This window comes from Lepus europaeus, chromosome 5, assembly GCF_033115175.1.
Source record: "Lepus europaeus isolate LE1 chromosome 5, mLepTim1.pri, whole genome shotgun sequence".
In the NCBI taxonomy this organism is placed as follows: Eukaryota; Metazoa; Chordata; class Mammalia; order Lagomorpha; family Leporidae; genus Lepus; species Lepus europaeus.
The window spans coordinates 93830987-93844796 of NC_084831.1; the positions used below are offsets into that span (position 1 = coordinate 93830987).

At 39.6% G+C, this 13810-nt stretch overlaps 1 protein-coding gene and 1 pseudogene across 1 annotated transcript in view; both read right to left on the minus strand.

Annotated features, from left to right (window-relative positions):
- The window catches only part of FRRS1 (ferric chelate reductase 1), a 52404-nt gene that overhangs the window by 11976 nt on the left and 26618 nt on the right, over positions 1 to 13810 (minus strand). The window contains exons 7-10 of the mRNA XM_062191809.1: positions 13112 to 13210; positions 11192 to 11339; positions 2003 to 2116; positions 901 to 1016 (exon numbers count right to left, since the gene is read on the minus strand). Coding sequence (XP_062047793.1) covers positions 901 to 1016; positions 2003 to 2116; positions 11192 to 11339; positions 13112 to 13210 — 477 coding nt within the window. The remainder of the gene's footprint in view (positions 1 to 900; positions 1017 to 2002; positions 2117 to 11191; positions 11340 to 13111; positions 13211 to 13810) is intronic.
- On the minus strand, positions 11549 to 11875 carry LOC133760499 (cytochrome b-c1 complex subunit 7-like; annotated as a pseudogene).

The window sequence follows — 13810 nt, forward strand, 5'->3', positions numbered from 1 at the left end:
CATCCTCTAATGGCCGCCGCGGTAGTGCGCTGCGGCCGGCGCACCGCGCTGTTCCAATGGCAGGAGCCAGGTGCTTATCCTGGTCTCCCATGGGGTGCAGAGCCCAAACACTTGGGCCATCCTCCACTGCACTCCCTGGCCACAGCAGAGAGCTGGCCTGGAAGAGGGGCAACCGGGACAGGATCGGTGCCCCGACCGGGACTAGAACCCGGTGTGCCGGCGCCGCAAGGCGGAGGATTAGCCTGTTGAGCCACGGCGCCGGCCCAGACATGTACATTCTAACCGGCACCCACTCATTGGTCTTCCGCTCTACAGGTAAAAATAACATAAATTTGCTTTGCTTTGTGTTGAAGAGTATGCACTGACTCTTGCTTATGTTTTTATTAGGAGACTGTCTCTGACCTAATAGGAAGAGGCAACACGAAAAAGAAAACTCCCAGTTTCTCTTCCCAACCCCATAGGAAATAAGTACATGATCCTGACTGAGGAGTTCAGGGCAGTCCAACTCTCATTGGCCCCTGCTCTGAAAAACTGCAAGCACTCATTAGTTCCACTATTCTGCCTTCCCTCACCCATCTTTCCACAGTGCCACAGGTGAACGAACGCTCTTCTACTATCTCTCCCCATCAACAGACATGTGAGCAAGGATCAGCTGGATCCCAAAGTCTATGGACACCCATGGCCGGAACATCTCCAGTGCAGTCTACTTTCTCATAAAGCTGTCTGTATTTTGACCTCCATCAGATATCTTGTGTCTGTTCTCAATAGGTTAGGAAGCGAAAAGGAAAAAAACAGGATCTCAAACTGAAATCACCAAAAAAGTACGCCATATTTCATACGTTTTCATGTTGCAATGTTCAAAATACAGAAATAGCATTAACCTTTTTTCTCCTCACCTACCTGAAACCAAACTGCTTCGCCAAAGAAGAAAGCTTTTGGCCAAACAGGTCTGAAGAACCGAGCAATCAGTACTCCTATGCTAACAGTAGTCATCCATGCCACAAACATTAAGGCACCTACAGGTGAAAACAACATAATGGTTAATATTAGGCCCAATTAAGCTATTTCTTAGGTGGCCAAGCCACATAAACATCCCAGTAAAATACATTCAGCTGACCTAAGTATGACTGAAAGAGATCTTGTGCATTGTAACTCTTTCCACCACTAGGACTCTTACAGCTGACGGTTCCATAGCCCATATTGTTTGCCTATGAAATCTAACTACATGTATTAATTAACTTGATTTTTGCAACAATCCTATGGCATAGTTACAATTATTATTCCAGTTGTTCTGGATGAAGAATGTAAGGCTTAGAGAAGTAGTTTGTCAGGATTTAAGTCTGGTCTGGCTCCAGCAACTATGTTCTTAACCATTTATACTAGTACAGCCTGTCTGCACCTATTTCAGAATCTTCTCACATCTCACTACCAAAAAAAAGGTATGGATTTCTAAATCCATTACCAAACTGGAGCCACAACAAGTAGAAGCAAATTAAAAATACAATTATTTTCAAGCTTAACACCAGCAACATTTATGTAAATTCAACTACAATGAAGAACTTGTACACTGGTCAAGTCTCCAACAAAAGAGCTGCATCTTTGAAACCAAACTATTGCCATAATAAAACAATAAAATTGAAGACCACTCTTTTATTGGCATTTATTTTAATATTTGGTAAAAATTAAAGTGTCTTATTAATCTGAAGCCATGGCTTCAATTAGAAATAACTAGAATACTGTTTTAAAATTATAGATATCTTAAAAGGTCTATTGGTGATTTTAATGTGCAGTCAGGGTTAAAACAACTGAATAAGCCCTACTTTCCATTTTAAATAAAAAATAGCAAACATTAAGATAGATGACGCTACCTACAAATGTTAATGTTTAAGCATAAAAGATGTATGAAATGTTGCTGTTATGTCCATCATCATTCCAATCCAGCATTGAATCATCAGGTAAGTTCATCCCACAAAGCAGTAATAATGCTACATGTGTAACTTACCATGAGCCTTCAGAAGGAGTGAAGAACGGGTCCCTCCTACATCCTTTGGGTAGTCGGTCACATCATACTTTTGATACGTAATTAAAGGTTGCTGGGAGTGCCTATAAATTCGACCTGAAAAAAATTTTTTTTTTATTTCTTAAGACTATGAAGCTAAATTACTTCCTCAAGGAAGAAGAAATGAAGAGATGGTCATGACATCAAAGCTTTCTTGATAACAGAAAATAATTAAAAATTAACAGATGCCATTCATATGCAAAAGCAACATAAAAATACATGCAATAACATATGGCCTTCTTGAAAAAAGTTAAAGAAATAATTTAACTAATCAAGAGACAAATAAAAATAAGGACTTGGAATGGAGAAATTATGGTAAAAGAACAGCATGCCAAGAGATGAGTTCAACAGTCAAAATAATTACTGTTAACATCATAAATCATTAAAAATGTCAAATACAATGTTTAAAAGAGAACATACACATTTTTTAAAATCTACAAGCCATTAACTACCACCTGCACCTAAAATCCTAGAATATACTAACAGAAATTGGGTCTTGGGAATAAGAGTGAGTAGAGATCCAAGACAGCATTTTGAAAGTGTGGTATTTGGCCTATGGCCAATTCAGACTGAATTTGACTAAACAACCAAAATCTCAAATAATAGTGACAAAAACAAAGGGAGAATATGTTATTACTTTATTACTATTATTATTTATTATGTATAAAATTAAATCTGAATGTACAGAATTGGTGTGTGTGTGTGCGTGTGCACATGCATTCTAGGAATTCATCCTACAGACAGGCTTGCTTTTAACCAAAATTATGGGCAAAAATGTTCACAGCAACTTTTTTATGCTGCAAAAATATGTAAGCAAACTAAATTTCAATCATTAGGAGAGTGAGTAAATAAATTATGGAATATACATGATATTAGGATATTATATAAATGACAGAAACAATTAAAAAGTTTGATAATGACAGATAAATATGAACCTTTGTCTCAAACAAATGATAAATATTGGGTCACAGACCACCACATCTCAGTAATTTCCAATGTTATCTGTCCAAATGCAGCAAAACTAAAAATTAACAGAAATAAGAACAACTAAGAGGAAAATGAAACTATTTTTGAAACTGCTCTTTTTAATAACCCTTGAATTAAACAGTAAATCAAAACTAAACTCACAAGTTTTCTTAGAGAGGGATAACAATGAAGATGCTTTGTATCAAAACACATGGGCTACAATCAAGGGCTATCTAAAAGAAGTTTTGATCATCTTAAAAGCATTTCTTTAAAAACAAAAAAAATAAAGCATTTAATTCAAGGTTCATTAAAACAATAAAATATAACCTAGGGGACCACAATGGTTAATAAAATCAATTTACTTCTTGATAACTCTGACCACAAGATAAAAGTAAACATCATAATATTCAAAATTAACAGGGTGAGAAATATAACTGCTGATGCACAAAACATTCTTATATGAAAAGGCTATATTCATTAGCCACAAAAATTCAAAATCTAAGTGAAATGCATTAATTTCTGGGAAAATAGAATTATAAATTATAAAAAATGACGAAAGAAGTAGTCCCTCTGGAGAGTAATTACAATAGAACAAATTTTTTTTTAGTTAGTCAAATATTTCCATCCCACATCCAGACTGTTACAAGGTGAGTTCTACCATACCATAAAAGAAGCACATTTTATTTTTAATACTTCTTATTTAATTTAAACCTTTCTACAGTTCATTCTATAAGATTAGATTAACATTGAAATTAAGATTAGGCATATGTGTGCACATATTCACACCCACACAAACACAGCCCCCCAGCCATAGATCAAAATCACTTGTGAGTATAGACGCAAAAAAAAAAAAAAAAACCATATTAGTAAGTCAAAGTCATGTATTAACGGAATGATAAAACAATCAACTAAGGTTTATCCTAGGATTGTATCATTCAGAAATCTGTTAAATAAATTTATAAGAAAAAGAAAGAAAGAGAAAGAGAGAGAGAGAGAGAGAGAGAGAGAGAAAGGAAGGAAGGAAGGAAAGAAGGAAGGAAGGAAGGGAGGGAGGGAGGGAGGGAGGGAGAGAAAGGGGGCCAGCGCTGTGGCATAGCTGGTAAAGCGGCCACCTGCAGTGTAGACTTCCCATATGGGTACCAGTTCACATCCCAGCAGCTCTACTTCCAATCCAGCTCTCTGCTATGGCCTGGAAAAGCAGAAGATGGCCCAGGTCTTTAGGTCCCTGCACTCACATGGGAGATCCAAAGAAGGCTCCTGGCTTCAGATTGGCCCAGCTCCAGCCATTGCGGCCACTTGGGGAGCAAGCCAGCAGATGGAAGATTCTCTCTCTCTCTCTCTCTCTCTCTCTCTGCCTCTTTCTAACTCTGCCTTTCAAAAAAATAAATCTTTAAAACAAAACAGGCCGGCGCCATGGCTCAACAGGCTAATCCTCCACTTTGCGGCGCCGGCACACCGGGTTCTAGTCCCGGTTGGGGCACCGGATTCTATCCCGGTTGCCCCTCTTCCAGGCCAGCTCTCTGCTGTGGCCCAGGAGTGCAGTGGAGGATGGCCCAAGTGCTTGGGCCCTGCACCCGCATGGGAGACCAGGAGAAACACCTGGCTCCTGGCTTTGGATCAGTGCGATGCGCCAGCCGCAGTGCGCCGGCCGCAGCGGCCATTGGAGGGTGAACCAACGGCAAAAAGGAAGACCTTTCTCTCTGTCTCTCTCTCTCTCACTGTCCACTCTGCCTGTCAAAAAAAAGAAAAAGAAAAAAAAAAAAAGAAATTTGTGAGAGTAATAATAATAAAAATCATCTCAAGGGCTGCCCAAAAGACATTTGATGAAATTCAGCACATGTTCATGATATGAACGCTTAGTAAAGTTAGAAACAGAAAAACATCTCTTCAACACAACAAAGGAAATCTAGCAGAAAAACACAACAAACAAGATACATAATATTGAATATCAGACACATTTGAGTCATAATTCAGGAACAAAAGCATGCTTGTTATGTCACCACTGCCATTCTACATTGTTCTCAGAGACCTAGACAATGCAATGAGAAAAGAAAGAAAATGAGGGCTATTAACCTATCACAGTTCTCCAAGATATAAAACAGGAAATCCAAGATAATCAACTGGAAAACTAGGTGGTTAACTTCATAAGTATTCAAAAATAAGTAACTTTCCTAAATACCAAGAAATTTAGAAAATGCATGAAAAACAATGCCATTCACAATAGTTTCTTTTAGAAAACTATAAAATAGCTAGGAACAAAGTAACCAAAAAATAAAATAAAATAAAATAAAACTTGGGGCAGTGTTGTGGTGCAGAGAGTTAAGCCATGGCTTGCAATACCAGCATCCCACTTTGGAGTGCCAGTTTGAGTCTGCCTGCTCTGCTTCTGACCCAGCTCCCTGCTAATATGCCTGGGAAAGGGGCAGAAGATGGTCCAAGTGCCTGGGCCCCTGCCACCTACTTGAGAGACCAGGATGAATTCCTGGCTCCTGGTTTCAGCTTGGTTCAGCTCTGACTGTTGAGACCATTCAGGGAGTGAACTAGCAGATGAAAGATTCTCTCTCTCTCTCTCTCTCTCTCTCTCTCTCTCTTCTCTCTGTGTGTGTGTGTGTCCCTCTGTCGCCCTGCCTTTCAAGTAAAAAAAAAAAATAAATCTTTTTTCAAAAACAAAAGTCTTTTATGGGATATGAAGAAAACCACAAAATTTCACTGAAAGATACATCTATGCAGAATCTGAATAAATGGAATCTCCTAACATGTTCTTAGATATGAAGATTCACTGTTGCAAAGAGTTATTAATCTCCAAATAAACATGAAATTTCTTTGCAATTTGAATCACAACCCAACAGGATTTTTAACAGGATTTGACAAATCATTTCTAAAGTCCATTTAGAAGAACAGATATACAACAAAGAGTCAAGAATTCTAGGGGCAAGCATTGTGATGCATTGGGTTAAGCCACCTCCTACAATGCCAGCATCCCATACAGGCACCAGTTCAAGTCCTGAATTCTCTACTTACTTCCAAACTAGCTCCCAGCTAATGTGTCTGGGAAAGCAGAAAATGGCACAAGTATGTGGGCCACTGTTCCCATGTGAGAGGCCCGGATGGAGTTCCAAGCTTCTGGCTTCAGCCTGGCCCAGCCCTAGCCATTGTGACCATTTGGGGAGTGAACCAGCAAATGGAAGATACGCCCCCCTCTCTTTCTGTAACTCTGCCTTTCAAATATAAATAAATCTTTTTTTAAAAATTCTGGAAAGTAGAGGAAAGTTATGTTTCATCAAAATTTATAACCTATTAGAAAGCTATAGTAATTCCAACTAATGCAAGATTAGACAAGTAAACCAATGGGAGAACTAGAATAGTCTGATTTATTGATAGTTTTTTTGTTAGAGTATGGTAGAGAAGCTTTTGAAGCACTGGAGTTAAAAATGGACTAGCCAAATAATGGTGTAAGGACACCTGCTTATTCATTCATCGACTACTATTACACCATAGCCAGTTATAACAGAGAAGATCAGACATAAAGGAGAAACGAGCAGTTTCATGTAATGAATGTCTAGAGAAGACAGTGTCAAGGAGAGACAGGAACCGTCAGGAGCTGCAAAAGCATCAAAAAGAAAATGATAAAGAAAACCATCAAAAATGACAAAGCCACTGAGAAGCTGGAAATCCTGCATTCATTGAGCAGCAGAGATGAAAAAGAAACCACATTCCCATAGAGCCTGAGAGACAATCTGGAAGAAAAGTGTCTTTAAACTCTGAGTCATCATCATAGAGCTATGGCTTATGAACCTCACCTTGCTGAAAGCAGAAGTGCGGTATAGTTTTAGAGCCCCAGTGCACGGCTCCATTCTAACGTTGCAGTTCCTCTCTAGCAGAGGTTTAGTTAATGCTTAGTGCAAGACTTCGCAGTATTATGTGACCTGCAGTGTTGCAGGATTCTTTAAATAGCAGATCATGTCATAACAAGGTCTGTACTTCACTCATTATAAACATTAGTAGATGTCCTAACTGTGAATTACTTATTCACCTAAATTATTTCCATCTTTCATTTTAAAAATAGTATTTCATGCAACTGCTTGTTTCAAGGTAGGGCGATGTTAGCCTTCTGAAAAAAACAAATTAGAAAAAATCTGAAATGAATAGATCTTTATGAATGTGACTGAAACTCAGCACATTACATTTAGATGAGTTACAGAGATTACACGATTGCTTTCTAAAATGACCTTGCTCTTGGATAGGGCTCTCCCAACTAAGGCGCACATTGTGAGGCAGTGCAGTGGAGACAAGGAACAAGACTAGGACTTACTCTTCAGATGTATTTTCATCTCATTTAAAAATTTTCTTTTTTTATTACATTTTACAGTGAGATCTTACAAAGTCTCACTGCTTTTAAGCAGACTTCAACTTATAAATGATTCACATACATATGATTAAGAAATAAAAAAAGAATGATTCCTATGGTAACTCTCCTTTGTTCTTCATTACAAAGGAACTGGAGAATGAATTACCTAGAAAAACAATGTCTAACCTAGTAATTTTGGGTGTTTTTCTTTGTTTTGCATTCTACTGGCTTAAAAAAATTAATCATGGGCCAGTGCTGTGGCATAGCAGGCTAAGCCTCCACCTATGGCACCAGCATCCCATATGCGCACTGACTGGTGTCCCAGCTGCTCCTTTTCCAATCCAGCACTCTGTTTATGGCCTGGGAAAGCAGTGGAAAATGGTCCAAGTGCTTGGGCCCCTAAATCCATGTGAGATACCTGGAAGAAGCTCCTGGCTCCTGGCTCCTGGCTCCTAGCTCCTGGCTCCCGGCTTCGGATCGGCTCAGTTCCAGCTGTAGCAGGCATTTGGGGAGTGAACCAGTGGTTGGAAGACCTCTCTGTCTCTTTCTCTGCCTGAAACTCTGCCTCTCAAATAAATAAATAAATCTTTAAAAAAATTAAGCATGTGCTTGCAACATATGTACACTTTTGTTAATAAAGATCTTCAGATATATTGCTTTAACACTCATATACATTATAAAATATAATAAAAAAATTTTTTTAATGAGATGAAAATATATCTGGGCCCGGGAAGGCAGTGGAGGATGGCCTAAGTGCTTGGGCCCTGCACCCGCATGGGAGACCAGGAGGAAGCACCTGGCTCCTAGCTTCGGATCGGCGCAGTGCGCCAGCCGTGGCGGCCATTTGGGGGGTGAACCAACAGAAGGAAGACCTTTCTCTCTGTCTCTCTCTCACTGTCTAACTCTGCCTGTCAAATAAAAAAAAAGAAAAAGAAAAAGAAAATACATCTGAAGAGTAAGTCCTAGTCTTGTTCCTTGTCTCCTCTGCACTGCCTCACAATATGCACCTTAGTTGGGAGAGCCCTATCCAAGAGCAATAAGTTATCAAACTCTAGTATACAATAATCACCTAAAAAGTGGTTAAAATGCCAAGTCTACACACCAACTGAAATTCAGTGGTCTGGGATGGACTTAAGGAACCTTTATCTGTAGCAGTGCCTCCACATGGTTCTAAAGCAGCTTGTCTAATCTCCACACCTCACACCTGCAGAAACATCACAAGAGACAAGACAGAGATCTCCCTCCCAGGCCATCAGCACAGCAATGCAGCAGGACAAGAGATGGAGCAATGCCCTGCTCTTCACATGTATCACACACTAGGTTTTTCTGAGGGACTAGCAGAACTATCACTTAAAACAAGCTCTCTATAAGAAGCTATGGCCTATTTCTACAATGCTGATCTGTGCAGAAACCTTTGCCATTGTCACACACAATTTATTTTATGAAAGACTTCCTCCCTTGAAATGGAATTGCCTTTCTTTTTATCTTTATTTATTTAAAAGGCAAAAAGAGAGAGAGAAATCTTCCATCTGCTGGTTCACTCCCCAAACCCCCACAACAGCCAGGAATGGGCAAGACCAAAGTCAGGAGCAAAGATCTCCATCCAGGTCTCCCACGTGGTGGCAAGGACTCAGTCCCTGCTGTCTTCTGAGGCATGCATTAGCAGGAAGCTGGACCAAGAATTAGCAGGAAACAGAGACAGCACTTGATCCCGGCCACTCCAACATGAAACGCAAGTCTCCCAAGTCAGGGCCTAGCCTTTCGAGTCACAATGTCTGTCCCACTTTTCTTTTAAGGTATCAGTTTTTTAAGTATAAAACTTTAAAAGTATAAATGACAACTGTTAAAATCCCTCACAATTTAACAATACTTCTGAGCTAATAATCATTTATGGCTCACCCAGAACATGCAGAGCCGCAATGGAAGCAGCCTGGAATTTTGGAAAGGGCACGACTTTTACAATTGGAAGAACCTGGCTTTAATGTCAGATTTTTACTGCTTGTTTCATTTGGGCAACGTGATTCCTACTTGCAAAGCCTCTGTAAGAAGTGAATGAGATGTGCATAACGTGCGGTAAGAGATGGCTGCAATAATAATAGTAGCATGCACAGTCTAGCAGTAACTATTTTCAACAAAATTATTTGATCTTCTCCTCTTTAAAAATTCATTTTCTCATTTTCCTATGTTCTAAATTACTGAATACATAGGCTCTGAGGTAGAGTTGGGGTTCCAGCTCTGCCATTATTGAAATGTCTGGGCAAATGTCTTCATCTCCCTAAGCCTTGGTTTCCCCCTAGAGGAAATAATATTACAACTCTAGATTTTCTTTTATGAAGATAAAATTGAAGAATCTATGTAAAATGCTTAACCCACAAGCACTAAGTAATTTTAGTCTTTATTATCACTTAGCCAAGAAATTTTCAAGCTATATTTGCTGTAGCTTGTACAAATAAGAACCCATGATTGGACTAAGATAACTGCACCTACAAATAAATGCACAAATGTTCCTAGATTTTCTCTAACACTCAGGAGATATTTTAGCCTGCTTCAAAACTCACTTGGGGCTCCACTATACCAACAGTAGAAAATTCAAATCACATGCTAGCCTGGCTATAACACATTTCTTGGTCTTCCTTTTTGTTTACCCTGATCTCCTACCCCAACTCTCCATTGTATATGTCCAGCTTCTCACCATTTTCAAAGTAGGCTACATTCTCAAAATTTGGAGCCACATTATCTCCAGAGAGATGAGTCACTAAGTTCTACAGTGGGATTTCCTACAGTTCAAAGCATCATTAGCTCGGATGTTAAATAAAATCTGATTATTCTTATGTGTTGTGATATACACCGAGGTCACCTTCTTAAGGACAAAGTAAACATACAGATTCCTAATACCAGCTTAGACTCTACTGGGCATTGGAACCACTTAAAAGGACACAGGGCAGCATGGCAAACTCTCCTTCAGTGGGAGCTCTTATAGCAGCTAATTCAACAGACCAGGAGCTCGACCCTCTTGCCACCACCCTGGAGACAGCTCAGGTCCATGGATATGAGATTCTTATCAGGAGGGTTTTCCCACAAGAGCTAATATCTATTGCAACAATGCCAAAGGCAGTGTCTAATGTCCTTGTGAGAGACATGCCATTGTTCCCACACTCCAGGAAATCCAAAGGGACAGCTTCTTACAAAGGATTTATAGTTGTTCTGTTCCAAATGTATTTTACCAACCAGAAGCCATTTTGATCAGAAATAACATTGTCTTCTGAGTTGATACTCTATCTAGTTTCCAGGGAAACAGAACTAGAAGGCTAACCAAAAGTCAGATTTTCAGGAAAAATGGAAAAGGGTTATGACAATTTACCCACAAATGTGTACCTTAAAGATGAACAATTACAGGAGCTGGCATTGTGGTGCAGCAGGTTAAGCTGCACTTGCAACACTGGCATCCCACATCAGAGTGCTGGTTCAAGTGCCAGTGCCTCTGCTTCTGATATAGCCTACTGCTACTGCACCTGGGAAGGCAGCGAGGAAACCAAGAGATCTGTTTTCTGGCTTCACACTGGTCCAGCCTCAGCTGTAGCAAGCATTTGGGAAGTGAACCAATGGATGGAAAATATTTTTCTTTTTCTTTCTCTCTCTCTCTCTCTCTTTCTCCACCTCTCTCTGTCACTCTGCCTTTCAAATAAATTAATAAACAAATCCTTTTTTAAAAAAGATGAGCAATTACAATTTCCTCCAAAAGAGTGGGAAATGAATGAAAGAAGAGATACTGAAAGAACCTGCAAAGACATTTTGTATTTATATTAGAAGATACTTACCATCTTTAGCTACACCGTCTGCTAGAAATATGTAGTAGCTTGTGTTTAGATCAAACCTATTCTCCACCCCAGGTAAGGTGATGTTTCTTCTAAAAGAACACTGCATAATACCATCTTCCAACCTCCAAGATACATCCTCAAGAACAGCCTGCAAACACACACAGTGGGCCTTCTCAGTACCTCCAAATATTTGATCAGATTAAGATACGATCAAGACAAGACTTGTTCTGCTTTCTTTTTTTATTACAATAGACATTTATCTAAAGTAACACACCTGCAGACGAAACAAATCTTAAGTTGTGTTTCAGACTTAACCAACTTAATAAAAACACTTGGAGGGCAGCTGTATCCACTGATTCACTGATTTTTAACTCTATGATGACTTTTTTGCCATTCTCCTCTCTCTCTTCTTTCCCAGATAACCTCTTTCAGATATAGCTCAAGGTAGAACTTATCCTTCTCATATTTTGTCCATCACTCTTTAGGCAAGACCTGATGCCTCATGGTGAAACATCCATCATTATGAATGTTGCCAGGAAGACTTAGGACTTCTTTCATGGACTTATCCTCCTATATCATATCATCTCGCACTAACTCTAGTTTATTGAATCCTGCAGCATTTTAATACCACTTTCAAACACCACCCATCCAATCTGATATTGCAACAGCAGGTTTCCCCAACATTTTGACCCAAGAACCTCAGTTGCATTTCTTAAGATCGTATGTGCAGGTTGTATCTGCAATGTAACTGTTTTTTCACTTCCTCTTTGAAGTACAAGAAACATTTTCTCCCAGTTCATTTGTCTTTATCCCATTTTCCAAACATGTTTTTACTTTGAGCCAGAACCTCACAATTCCTCCACCCAACATAGAGACTTAAGAAAATGACATCATTCCATCCGGACACTATAGCTCACAATGGGAAACACTGAAAAAAATCATTATGGCCAACAGTTAACATGGAACTAGGGAGAAGCTCCAAGCCAGCTGTGGGAGTTAAACCCATGGGAAAGCAAAGCATGGTTATGTCACTGAGTGACAGCTACCGTTTGGTCAGCACACTTTGCTATGTCATTAAATGATGACTACTACTTCTTCAAAGCTCATTGGTTTGTCAATTGTCCTGTGAAAAAGGTAATTCTCTACCAGAAATAGCCCACCTTTGGCACAAACGCCATCCAAGGGCACTTAAGACAACTGCCCAAGGTCAAGTCTTTATCATACTCATGTGTGGCCCTCCTCACTAGTAAAGAAACTCCTCTGTCACTAACATAGGCCTCTTCTTAAAAGCTATCTCTAATCTTTGAAAAGGGGCTGCTGTTCTGACAATCTCAACAAACCATAAAACATTTTTTTGTAAGATGCACCAAAAAGGACTTAGTGACACAACCAAAAACTCAGTGTTTTTCAGGGTTCAGCACTGTAACACAGTGAGTTAAGCTGCCAACAACAGCCCATATCAGAGCAAGGGTTCAAGTCCTGGCCTCTCTGTTTCCAATCCAAGTCCCTGCTAATGTGCCTACAAAAAGCAATAGAAGATGGTCCAAGTGCTTGGGCCCCTGCCACCCATGAGGGAGACCTAGATGGAGTTCCTTGCTCCTGGCTTCAGAGTAGCCCAGCCCCAGACAATGTGGACATTTAGGGAGTGAACCAGTGGATGGAAGATTCCTCTCTCTCTCCCTTTCTGTATGTCACTGTGCCTTCCAAATAAATAAGATAAATCTTTTTTAAAAATTCAAATTTTTCTACAAGAAAAGTTTCTCAGGGATCACAATGAGAGAGGGACCTGCTGCCATGCCACCTCGGGCTAAGCTGCTAACTGTGGGAATTGGAGTTATCATGGAGAGAAGCCCTCATGACAGTCACATAGCAAGAAGGTGGACCAGTCAGGTGGAGGTGCTTAGAATTTTCCACTCCTACCTTGGAGTCAATCACAGGGTGACTTCGCCCGGTCAAATGGGAAGGCTGTATATGCACCATCTGATCTTCATGAATACATATATAAGCATCATCATCACCCTGAAAAATAATTACAAATGAGAATTATTTAAAGGAATGTCAGCATCATATTAACTTTCATTAAAGGTCCTTAATGAAATCAAATACTATATGATTGTTTAAAATATAATTTACCGGGGTGGACAATTGGCACAATGGTTAGGATTCCACTTATTTTGCCCACATCCACATCAGATTGCCTGGCTTTGAGTCCTGACTCCACTTCTAATTCTGGCTTTCTGCTAAAGCACACTCTGGGAGGCAGAATGTGATGGTGGCCTGAGGATTTGGCTCCCCGCTGCCCACATGGTAGACACAGGCTGAATTTTCATCTTCTGGCTTCAACTTTGCCCAGCCTTGGCTGTCACAGGCATTTGTAAGTGAACCAACAGGTGAAAGATTTTTCTGTCTGTATCTTTCTCTCTCTCTCTCTCTCTTTCTCTCTCTCTCTCTCTCTCTCTCACTCTCTCCCTCTCTCCATCTCTCTCTCTCTATTTTTCAAATAAATAATTTTTAATTTTTAATAAAAAACATAATTTACTGACTCAATCTTGAATGATATAATAAATTCTAGAGAACTGCTCCATTCACTAATTAGAAATAATTTTGTTACACTAAAAA